The sequence below is a fragment of the Xiphias gladius genome, chromosome 15 (assembly GCF_016859285.1).
Source record: "Xiphias gladius isolate SHS-SW01 ecotype Sanya breed wild chromosome 15, ASM1685928v1, whole genome shotgun sequence".
Classification (NCBI taxonomy): Eukaryota; Metazoa; Chordata; class Actinopteri; order Istiophoriformes; family Xiphiidae; genus Xiphias; species Xiphias gladius.
Window position 1 is genome coordinate 25,162,188 of NC_053414.1, and position 12,342 is coordinate 25,174,529.

The following is a 12,342-nucleotide window of genomic DNA, read 5'->3' on the forward strand; positions in this document are numbered from 1 at the left end:
CTCTGCCTCACTAGCTCACCTTTGGCCCTATAGCATCCTGCTGAAAACAGGAACAGTGTTAGACTGCACAGTGGCCTATCTATGTATATCTATGCATTCAAGAGCAATCAGACCCCTTCACTTTTTTGCTTTTTGTTATGTTGCAGCCTTATGCTAAAATCGTTAAAATTCATCTTTTCCCTCATTAGTCTACACTCAGTACCCCATAATGACAAAGTAGAAACAGAATTTAAGAATTTTTTGCAAATGTATTAAAAAGGAAAAACTGAAATATCACATCGACAAAAGTATTCAGACTCTTTGCTATGACACCTTTGGGTCCACCTTTGGTAAATTCAGTTGATTGAACATGATTTGGAAAAGCACACATCTGTCTAACACAGATAACACTGCATCAGAGCAAAGACCAAGCCATGAGGTCAAAGGAACTGCCTGCACAGCTCAGAGACAGGATTGTGTCAATGCACAGATCTAGGGATGGCTACAAAAAAAATTCTGCTGCACTGAGGGTTCCCAAGAGCCCAGTGGCCTCCAAAATTCTTCAATGGAAGACGTTTGGAAAAACCAGGACTCTTCCCAGAGCTGGCCGCCCGGCCAACCTGAGCAACTGGGGGAGAAGGGCCTGATAAAAGAGGTGGCCAAGATAGATATCCAGACAGAAGCCTCTCCTCAGTGAAAGAACCGTGAAAGCTGCTTGGATATTGCAAAAAAGCACCTAAAGGACTCTCAGACTATGAGAAACAAGACTCACTGGTCTGAGGAAACCAAAATTGAACTTTTTGGCCTAAGCATCATGTCTGGAGGAAACCAGGCACCGCTCATCAGCTGCCCATTACCGTCCCAGCGGGGAAGCATGGTGGTGGCAGCATCATGCTGTGGGGGTGTTTTTCAGCGGCAGGGACAGGGAGACTGGTCAGGGATGAGGGAAAAACTGGGTGGAGCAAAGTACAGAGATATCCTTAATGAAAACCTGGTCCAGAGCGCCAGGACCTCAGACTGGGCTGAGGGTTCACCTTCCAACAGGACAATGACCCGAAGCACACAGCCAAGACATTGCAGCAGTGGCTTAGGGACAACTCTGTGAATGTGCTTGAGTGGCCCAGCCAGAGCCCTGTCTTGAACCCAGTCGAACATCTCTGGAGAGACCTGAAAATGGCCGTTCACCAGCGGTCCCCATCCACCCTGAAAGAGCTTGAGAGGATCTGCAGGAAGAATGGCAGAAAGTCCCCAAATCCGGGTGTGCAAAGCTTTTCACACCCAAGAAGACTCGAGGCTGTAATCGCCGCCAAAGTACTGAATAGAGGGTCTGAATACTCATGTCCATGTGATATTTCAGTTTCTCCTTTTCAAGAGATTTGCGAAAGTTTCTAAAATTCTCTTTTCACTTTGTCATTATGGGCTATTGGGTGTATACTGATGAAGGAAAAAATGAATAAAAATGTGAATGTGAAAAAGTGAGGGGTCTAAATGCACTGTATTTATCTATCCATCTATCTACATGTATCTCTTCTGCTGTTTCTTCTTATGAGTCATAGTTCAATAAGGAATAAAGATGAGTTCTTACAGTGCTAACAAGCGTGAATGATGCTCACAGCTTCATACAATTACAGTAAGCACATTAGTTCAATGTCAGTGCATGTGTGTGCGTGTGTGTCATATGCACAGCTATTTCAGGTATCACCCTAGGACACTGACATGCTTATCTCTGCCTGTAGTGCAGCTAACAACATGAAAGAGGAAACCATGGGTGTAAAAATCGACTAACAGCTTATAGAATTCCAGGCATCCTACTAAACGCCCAAATTGAATTGCTTAGCAGAGTCGCCCGGTCACCAAATCCACTGCCCCACGGCTGAAAAAAGAAGAGGAGGCGTCAGATGTTTTACAAGAAGAAAAGAGAAGTGAGACTGACTTGGGGGTAAATTATGAGAAAGACGTCAAAAAGACAGAGGAAATGATGCGTGTGCATTAGGACAGCTAATTTAATTGAATGCTGTGCAGAAAGTCAGACAGAGCACACAGACCCACACACAAGACACACAGGCCACAAGGAGGCAGGAACTCAGAGAAACAGACAAAGAGGATAAAGAGAACAATAATGTTTTCCATTGAAAGGTTCTCTCATATGATTCCCTTGCAGTTGTCAGGATCCCCATGCCCATAAAACAGCACAACAGCTCTTTTCACTGGGACACACAGCCGCTTCTCCCTCTGCGGGAGAATCACCAGCACACAGGCCCTGCTGACTCACGCTCTGAGGGAGCCATGGCTGAATTAGTGGGGTTTAATTAGGCTCACTTTGTCATATCTGGGGTTCCTGTTGGTGCATCGACTCAATCCCGACGGGCCTCGACAGCCTCCCGTCCACCCCCTGTGTGGGCACGGACGCGGTTAACCCTCTCTGTGGCCTGGCTTCTAGTGGCCCAGATTTCCTCTTGGGCCACACACACACACACACACACACACACGGACCCATCCACTCGCAGTCTCCTCTGCAAATGACAGCACATCAACTGTGCGTCGCAAGCGGCTGCTGGGTTGTAGTCGGCCAATGACAGAGCCTGCAAATTAGCCCACTTAGGCCATGTCTGAGTCCAGCGTTGATCACGGAGCCATTTAACGATGACATCACTGTAGTACTGAACATTCAGCTAAAATAAGCCAATGTTGTGGGAAAAAAAACCATGCACATCATTGTGGGTTATCAATATATACCTAGCCACAGTGTACCTGCCGTGAATGTTACCGACCTGTCATCTCCATTCGCGCGCGCTCCTTGAGGCAAATACAGGCTAATTTGGACCGATTTGCAATATCACTTATCGCGTGTTATTGTAAATCGGGTTACGGAGGCCGTGTGCCGGTGTGCAGCCAAGGCTCCCCGTTATAGACGACGTATAGATTTTGTCGCAAAAAACCCGATGCGATGCTCGTTTCCCCGTCTCCCGTCCCTCGGAGCCGAGGGAAGCGGCGAAGGACGCCGGGGCCGGCCCGCTGAAAGGAGAGAAAGAGAGAGAGAGAGAAGAAAGAAAGAAAGAAAGAAAGGAAAAACAAACAGGGGGGCATAAATGTCACTCACCGGGCGGTCGATCAGCATCCGACACGGAGAGGATCGTGGACAGCTCTCCTGGTGCTCCCCGCAAGCCCGCTGCCCAGCCCAGCTCCTTCAGCATGGCCGAGTCTTGGCCTCACGGTGGCGCTATGTGCCCGCGTAGGGAGCGCTCGGGAGGTTACGTAATAAGCACAGGGACAGCGGCACATCTTAGGTCGTGAGTGAGTGGCCCGTGTCAGAGGAGTGACGCTTGGATCGCGGTTGGACAGCGACCATATAGAGGCAATGCACGGGCTGGGGGGGGGGGGGCATATATTGGGCCTCGACATAAAGACCCGCATGAAAACGAGAGGATACGTCTCCAGGGGTCGGTCCGGACATAATAAATTTGTATCGCGATTGGGCCCGAACCGGTGACGTCACAAGTCCCCGCTCGTGCACGCACGTCTGAGGCGGAGATCTGAGCGGAGCGCAGGGACGCTCGTCATGACCGACTACACGCAGTGCCCGCATTATGATTTGCATTTGGGGTCAGTCCCAGACCGAACCATTAGATGGCGCCAGAGCACTGAGCTGCGATGCCGGTGCGCTGCGGGCAGTTGCTGAGCCTGATCAGCTATGAGGCTCGCATGGCTCCAGCACAATTACTAACACCTACAAAAAAAAAAAAACTGTCACTGAAACCAAGCAAACTAAACCACTAGTTACTGTGTTCACAATGCCAGCATTTGTTTAGGCAGGACAGTTATAGGTTTATTGCTTCAGAGGTTGTGTGAATTATCTCTAATGTACGTAAACAGCTGATTGTTGTTTACGGGCCCTCATCTGCATAGAATGAGGCTTTTAAACATGGAAACAAACAGATAATAAAAAGGGAAAAAAAAAAAAAAACATCCTTTGTTCAGATTCAGACTTTCGACATCTGTGTAGATCTTGTAATTGCAAGGCTGAGGCCCAGGTGAGACAGTATAGAAACCCGTGCTTTAGGCTGCCTGTACAAGCGACTGTCACTGTTTTAGTTGGATGGCCTACCCCGGAGAGCTTCCATTACACAGCCCATCTCTTCAAGCGCCGACACACATCATCGGTACATTAATCCTCGGCGGTGTTGACTGCCTTTTTTTTCCTCTTTTTTAAATTAGGCTTTTATGTAAAATAAACACTATGTTTTGTAGCTTCAGCCAAAAACACAGTGCAGCGGGGAAATGTCTATCTTTCAAAACCGTCCGAACGACTTGGTCATAATTAGTTACATTTTTTTGGCTCCCAGTTAAAAATATCCAATGATTTGCATATGATTGTAAATCTGGAGGACGTTACTGTCTGTGCTCATGTACAGTAAAGGCTATACACTTTATAATACAACTATAATAAAAAAAAAAACTCCACAGAGACGCCATGAATTACATCGATAGGCTAGATTTATTCTATAAATATCACAATAATATAACAGAAGAGTGTGTTCATTGTAGGCTTTTGTTTTTGTTATCATGAGTGTTTAGCCTGTTGTAGTCTGAAGAAAACAAGACGATACACGAATAACCTTTAACACACTATTTAGTAATATCGAATCAAATTTAGTTGTAGCCTATAAATCCAGAGATATCGGATTCTAAATATAGGCTAAAAATCTAGGCTATTTTTAGGATAGTTTTTTCTGGATTTTTCTTTGTTAGTGGGCTATAATCCGACGTGCACAAACCCAGACAACTTTTTATAGACTATTCTATATTACGTTTATATGACTCGAATCTTTAAATTCCACTTTCTTGCATTTAGGCCCCGATGTTTAATACTGGCTTTCTGGTCAACCTCTCCAGGAATTGGACAAAAACCAGTGCGAGTGGATCCACTACGTAGCCCCCCGTACAGAAACGGGGAAACCGCCGCTGTTCCCTTTCAGAGAGCTTTGACATCACCGTGAAACTCGTTTAACCGAATGAACGCGGAAATGCATTGTCTCCTCGTGCCATCATAGCAGCACAGGCAGAATTAGTAATAAGTACCAATTAATTACGATGAAATAAGAAGACTAAATCGTATCATCGTATAAGAAACACAACCCCCAGTCTAGGCTGTGCATTTACATAATCACTGCATATTCATAGCAGCCTGAAAATCAACTGTAATGAATATGAATGAAAGGGTAATGTTAGATTTATCCTCCTCCACATCCCTGCTGCATAACGCTCTTCGCTTCGTGCGCTTTTTACTGCTCCTCTACTTCCTTGGATAAACTCGGCTCCTCTCTCTCTCTCTCTCTCTCTCTCTCCCTTAGCCCAGCCCCCTTGATCCCCTCTGTCCACTGGTGTCTTCGGTGTCTCCCTCGCCCCTTCCATAGGTAGTCCGTAATGAGTGTCCATTGGTTTTTGTTATGGCTTGTCCCCCCTCCCACTGGCCGGCTTCGCCCTGCCCATGTTTTGTATGTCTCGGTCCGTCCGTCTCCTGACGTTCAAGTTCGCCGGAACGTCACGTCCGCACTTGAACTTGCAGCTCAGGGGGGCTTCGCCGTACCCCCATCACTCTGTCTTTGCGAAAAAGTCATGAAGAGCTCCGCACAGCCCGTAGCGCTCCACGCCTCAACCTCTGTATGATCTGCAGTCCATTTTGTTTATCCCCCCCCCCCCCTATTTGGATGTCAGACGCATCAATGAAGATATTTCATTTGGAGTCTACCTTATAGGAACGGATTTCCCAATGTGAACTCAGCTGAAACGCCGCCACTGAACCAACATGTCTCGCCGCAAGCAGGGCAAACCCCAGCACTTGAGCAAACGGGAGTTTTCGCGTAAGTGGAGATAAATGGCATTTTGGTTTAATTTGGCTGTTTTTCCCCCTCTCAACGGGCCACCTCTTTTTTTTTTTCTTTTTCTTTTTTCGTTTGGGGCAACTTCCTTGGGGGATTTTAATAGGTAGGATACGGCCACGTACGGACCCACCGCTGTCCTGAGTGAATTTACAAAACGCACACATATCCGAGGTTAATTTATAACGATTACGGCACCATCCGGTTGAAGTTTTCAAACAACGTGACAGGGAGCTTCAACTTGTGTCGGTGAAGGTGTTGTATAACGCTGCCTTCAAGGTTTCTTTCGCCATTAAAGGGCATGCACGGGGCTTTATGGCCAGAGACCTTTGCCTATATGAAGACAGCCCAAGCCTACTACTGCTGCTGCTGCTGCCATCCGCTGAGAAGTTTTCAGGTGTCGCCTGTAAAGCTATTCCGCCACTACAACCAGCCCCCCCCCTTTTTTTTCCTTTGTAAGAATGTATTTGCAGATGTTTGAGATGGTTTGGACACCGAGAAGCGGTGCGTACCTACCCGCTTGTCCACAGCGCGGAGACCTCGTGTGAGTTACCTAGAGCGAATGTTGTTTTCTGTGCCGCAAAGTCCCCGCGGCTGCTGTGTGAAGACACTGTGTTTAACGTGTGGCGTGTGATCTTGTATCACGAATAGATATACGTTGCATAAAATCCACAGGACTCCCCGTGAGCGATCTTTTTTTTTTTTTTTTTTTTTTTTTTACCACCGTGGGAGAGTAAACCAGGAAAAAGTCGTCTTACGCGCCCGTGTGATAACACTGCAGGGCGCTGACTGAGACTGCACGGCAGGGCTGTCCGCGCTGTACAGATACATATGCGTTTGCAGGAGAATTATTTCTAACCATTTGTCCGATGCCAGCAGGGGCTGCTTTGTCCATTCCCTCTTGCGCGCGTCAGTGAAGGACGAGACGTCTCCAAATAAACAGATTGTTTTAATTGAAGTTTTAGTTGGCGAATAGGAGCCTGTGCATGTCTTTTGTCCTTCGCTGTTTTTGTCAGGAATATGTGTCTGCATGCTGTTGCCATTTCGGTTGAGACCAATTATGCTCCCGCAACATGTATGCTTCCATTTACCGGATAATTGTCAGAAGGTTTTGCCAGTGGGGGGCGCAATATGATTGTAGTCCTGTAGGCCACTTCTGAACTTGAACTTGGTCCACTTTATCCCTGGGCTGCTAGACCGAGCGCACGCAGTGGATCGTTTTAGCAGAAATAAGATAAATGTATATTTCATGTTCCTTGCATTGCTCGTTTTCTCTAAGGGAGAAAAAAATATAAGTTAAATATTCAGAATATTTTAAGAGTATGCAGAAAGAAAGTGTTTAAAGACAAGCAGCTATAGGCCTGTTTTCATGGAACAATTCATAAGATTACAGACGTTTTTCAAACCTTTTTCTCCCCCCACACTTGCAGAGGTTTCATTTAGCCTGTATAATTTTAATTATTTTTGGCCCTGACCCAGATTCTTTTAATTCAGTGTCACATACTTTGGCATAATACTGATGTTTTCATACATTCATATTACTAATTTGAACAACAGAATACTTGAGACTGCATTGTCACACTTTGTATAATTTTATTTTGGGGGCCAGTGGTGAGTTGTCTTCCAGCAAAGGGGCACTTTAGTAGATTGTTATACAGAGAGAGAGAGGGGAAATTAATGTACTGCATATGCCTAATGCATTTATTTGTTTTTTTTTTGGATCTATTTGAAAATGAAAAAGAAATCTCTCTTCTGTCATTTTTCAGTGAGTGAGTTTGATGAAATTATTGATCCACAGCAAGTCATAATAGTCTAAAATGGCAAACGAAGAGGCCTAATGATTTTCCTGGTAGTGGAACAGACCTACTCCTGTATCCCAGTGGGAAAAATTGGCCGAAACTACTTAAAATTCTGGTGCAGTCCGACATCTGAAAAAAGGATTATATTTTAGTTTTCAAAGTTATTCACATCACTCTTGCTTGGCATCAAAATGAGATTATTTGGTTTGAAGAAAATCTTTCCACCTAACCCATCCTCACACACCTCGCTTATGTCCATGGCATAAGCTGGTTAAGATAAGCTCCAGTAAAATAGGGGCGAACTCGCTCATCTTTAATGCAGTTGAACATACAAGTAACAGGGCCTATCTTGCATAGTCCCTCACCACCTTCTCATCTGACCCGACACGGAATTAAAGGTTGAACCAGCGGCAAGAATTCATCACATCTTATCTCAACATCCCAGTCGGAGCGCCCAGTGTCATTTACCGTGTGGCTAGATTACTTCTTTTAAAATACTCTCTCTCTCTCTCTCTCTTCTCCCTCATCTCTCCTCTCCCTCTCTCTCTCTCTCTCTCTGTCGGTACTTCAGGGACCTACTCCACATCCAACCCCTCAATGTCTAACCTTGGTTCACGAGATCCCAGCACTTTTAACGAAATGGGGTCCAATCATCTTGAACTCAAATTAGAATCTATTTTTTGATTCTCAGAGGTGTTAGGTTCATTAAAAAAGCGAGATTGGCAGCACAATAAAGAGGGTCAAGCAACTTAATCATTTGGCTGCTGCCTGCAAGCTGAACATGTTGGTCCTTATCGAAGTAGTCTGTGCTTTCTTTCTTTCTTTCTTTCTTTCCTAAAATATTGTATCTACATTTATACTTCCTGTAGATGTCCTCAAATATTTTAGTATTGTAGAGACTCAATAATGTGCTTTTCCATTGCCTCTCCTGACACATTTGTTTACAAGCACGACAGAATCACTACTTCTCGCAGTGCTGTAGCTCACATTTCTCTTTCTTGCCTGCCCATACAGCTGAGCCGCTGTCAGGTGTTTTACCAGAAGAAGACTCTCAGGACTCTCCCAGGCTGGGAGTGGCTCAGGGCGACCCCCTTAAAGGGGACCAGGACCTGCTGACCTGTGGCCAGTGCCACTCCCGCTTCCCTCTGGCTGACATCCTGCTATTCATTGAACACAAACGGAGGCAGTGCCATGGGAGCCTCTGTACGGACAAACCTCTGGACAGGCCACCATCCTCCCCGCTCGCCTCGCCGCTCTCCACGTCCTCCTCGCACTCGCGGACCCACCATCAGCACCCGCGAAGGATGCGTCATCCCGTGGAGGTGGCTGTACAGGTGTCGCCACAGGATGAGGATTGTTTATCTGCACCCTTGCAAGGAATAATCCCCAAGCTGGAGAATATCACAGGTAAACACACTGGGAGCTTAAAATGGCTGCCGTGCAAGAGTAAACAAATGAGCGAGAGAAAGTGTGGGAAGTGAGTCTTTAAGGTCTAAAGGTGTGTGGGGTGGGTCACACTTTCCAAGGGTCATAGAGAGTTCAGTTCAAACGAGAGCAATTCCTCTCCCCGGTTTTCTTGGTGTTGCTTCTGGTAGTGAGGATGTAGCCAATCTGCATAACCAGAGTGTGAAATATCTGCTGCTGCATTTAGGAGCTGTGAATCTCGCTCAGATGAGCCATGAGCCCACATGAAGACAAACCGTCCTGAAAATGATTGTGAGAAAAGGAAACATTTGCAGACAGTGAAAAAGACACACACAGAGACAGGCAAAGACACAGATTATGAAAGAGAGAGAGAAAAAATGTATTTCTTTTGGTTTGTTGCTGCATCACAGATGTGCTCAGATCCTGTGGTCTCCACATTCTCTCTCATGTGGTGGTGAGAGATGTATCTCTATCCCTCCCTGGCTTATTACACTGTCATATCTCTCTATCCCTCAAATATGTGCCTGCAAAGGCTCACTATGATGCTAAAATTAAAAAGAGAAAGAAAAGAATGTAATTATGCTGATCTGTCAAGGAAGAAGCGTTTATTTGAGGAACCCTACAGCCACTAATTGTCAGTGTTTTTTCTTGATTTGAGTAATTAAGGACTTCTTAAGGCAGCTGTTCGGTTTGTTGGTTGTCCACCGGGGCTAAATGAGGCTGTAGTGAAAACATGAGTCGCTGTGCAAACAAGCACGAGTCCCCTATGACTGGTTTTACAGAGTGGGGTTTGATTTTGACCAGCCTATTTGAATGTTTATTCATTTCTTTTAACAGATCCGATATCGTGTGCCAGAATTAGCTGATTGGGCAGTTGTGATTTAATTTGAAGCCAATTCAGGCTAAATGCACAGAGAGGAGTACTCAATAGTGCGCGCCACTGTACTACATTAGTCAGTGCTTCAGCTTTACAGATGGCATTGTAAAGGACTACTGTTATCTGATGTTAGCTAGTTAGCCCTCTGTCACACAGAATGACCGCTGTTCATTAGCGTGCAGTTTGTTGAACATCTGCGCACACACGCACATGGACATGTACACACACACCCTCACACACATACAAATTCGACATGCCTCTTGGCCTTGTCAGCTGTTTGAACATGTTTTTCTTTGCTCATCTAGTTCATCGTGCAGTGGAGTTCACATGATATCATAAGGTCACTAGCATTGTGAGCCGAGCTTTATTTATAGGACTCATGTCTCTGAACATTGTGTAACAGTCCGGATTTACGTGGGTTAATAATGAATAGAGTAATGTGGTTGTATGTGGACTGAGGTTGGGTCGTGTTGTGACAGCGCATTTGATTGTGTTATAACCTTGTTACAACATGTCCTTGTGTTTAAAACCCCTCTCTATGAGGTGAGAAAGAAAACACCAGTGTTTGAGGTCAACATTGCAGATAAAGAAAAAGATAAACCAGAAGGAGATTTTGGGTCAAAGAGGAGATGCAGTCACTGTGCAGGACAGATCAGTCGCATATGCATAAAAGTCAGCCCCTCCCCACCTCTGTTTTCTGTGTCCAAGATTGATGGATCCAGACTGGCAGTGCCAGCGCGCCACCCCATACTCCATATGCTGGCTGCCGTGTTCTCTCCCCCTGCTCAGTTAGAGGCTGACACTGAGCTGAGGCATCTCAATACATACTGTCCCCACACACTGTATCTCTGACACACCGGCTTCACGTCCAGATCATTCCAGGGGAGTGTGTTATATGTTACAGCCTTAAAGAGTCACTGTATGCTGCTGCACTGCATACGCTCAAATGAATGTGACCCTTCCATTCCCCACCCTCCTCCTGAAATGTCAATCCTCGCAGAAGGATTTCTGTGTGGACACTAGCTTAAACAGGCAGGGACCTCGGCTAGGTGTAGGAAGGAAGTTGCTGGACTTAAAGGGAGTTGACACCCACGATGGTTGAGCTACGAGGTGGGGGCAGTTGTCTGTCATACACCCAGAGCTGGAGATGAACCTTTGCCTCTCAGTATCCGTCTACGGGACAGCTGATGCCGTCTGGGAGTCTCAGGGCTGCAGCTGGGGCCGGGGTCTGCAGTCTGGAGCTCTGGGCCGTTAGAAGAGGGCAGAGCAGCCTGCGTGCCATCATTTGCATGATAAACAATTTAAGATATGCATAGGGACACCGTAGCTTGTCTCCAGATTATGGATGGCCCAGAAAAAGAGCAGATGACAGTTTCTCACACAAACTCTGTGACTGCAGCATAGTGTGAAACTGGATTTATTTCACAGGATATAATTACTATTGAAGGCGCGTACTGTTGAAGAAGATTCACAGTTTTTATTTACATTCACATTCATTATAAATGTTTGTTTGGACCTCCAACACAGCGTAACTGGAGCAAGATGCTTTTCATTGTTATGATTTAGGATGCACAACCCCACTCCTGTACATAGACTTCATCATGTCCAACAAACCATAATTAGTATTTTTACAAATCGTTTCTCTTCACTAAATGTTATGAGCGTGCTGCCACATTCTTGTGCTCGTATTGCTCCATTACTGTGGCCTGTATTTATCCATCCCAGCATTAGCACCTCTTGCATTCTCACCAGTGTAGCCGTGTGTGGTAATGAGGCCATTGTAGCCACTCAAATCAAACACCATCTCACCCTTCTGTCCCTTTTCCAGCGAACCGCCTCCATTGTAACCTGGACTCTGAATCGATACTGAGTTAATTATAGCAGCCACCTTTCCCCCTTTTTCTCTATGAGAAGGGAAACATTTTAACAACGGAGCGGTATTTCTTGTAATACCTCTCTGCGGCTGTAGTGTGTCTTCTTGCAGCAGCTTGCCTGTCCTGTTTGTCCCTGTTTGTTGTGGAGACAAAGGTATTTAGCAGGCTCCGTATTGGCACTGTGCCACCTTTCTCCGAGCCACCAGGCCCCCCCACCCCCCACCGCCCCCTCCCTCATAAGCACACATATACACTCTGGGTATCTGTCAGGCAGAAGTGGGATGGGGGGGTTGGGCTGTGCATTGGGAGAGTGTGTGTGTATGTGTGTGTGTGTGTGTGTGTGTGTGTGTGTGTGTGTGTGTGTGTGTGTGTGTGTGTGTGTGTGGTGGGGGGTGAGATGCTCCTTCATAGTGATGTCTTTTTTCCTGCGTCCAGTGTGTCTGTGCATGCATATGGGTGGCTTTGCAAGTTTACATGTGGCGTGTGCCTTTGTTTCGGTGATCACTTTA

General features: G+C 46.0%; 1 protein-coding gene across 1 annotated transcript in view; it reads left to right on the forward strand.

Moving 5' to 3' along the window:
* Positions 1-5,714: 5,714 nt before the first annotated feature.
* Positions 5,715-12,342, forward strand: part of bcl11ab (BAF chromatin remodeling complex subunit BCL11A b) — a 34,733-nt gene continuing 28,105 nt past the window's right edge. Inside the window, exons 1-2 of the mRNA XM_040146361.1 lie at positions 5,715-5,840; positions 8,672-9,064. Coding sequence (XP_040002295.1) covers positions 5,786-5,840; positions 8,672-9,064 — 448 coding nt within the window. The 5' untranslated portion in view covers positions 5,715-5,785. The remainder of the gene's footprint in view (positions 5,841-8,671; positions 9,065-12,342) is intronic.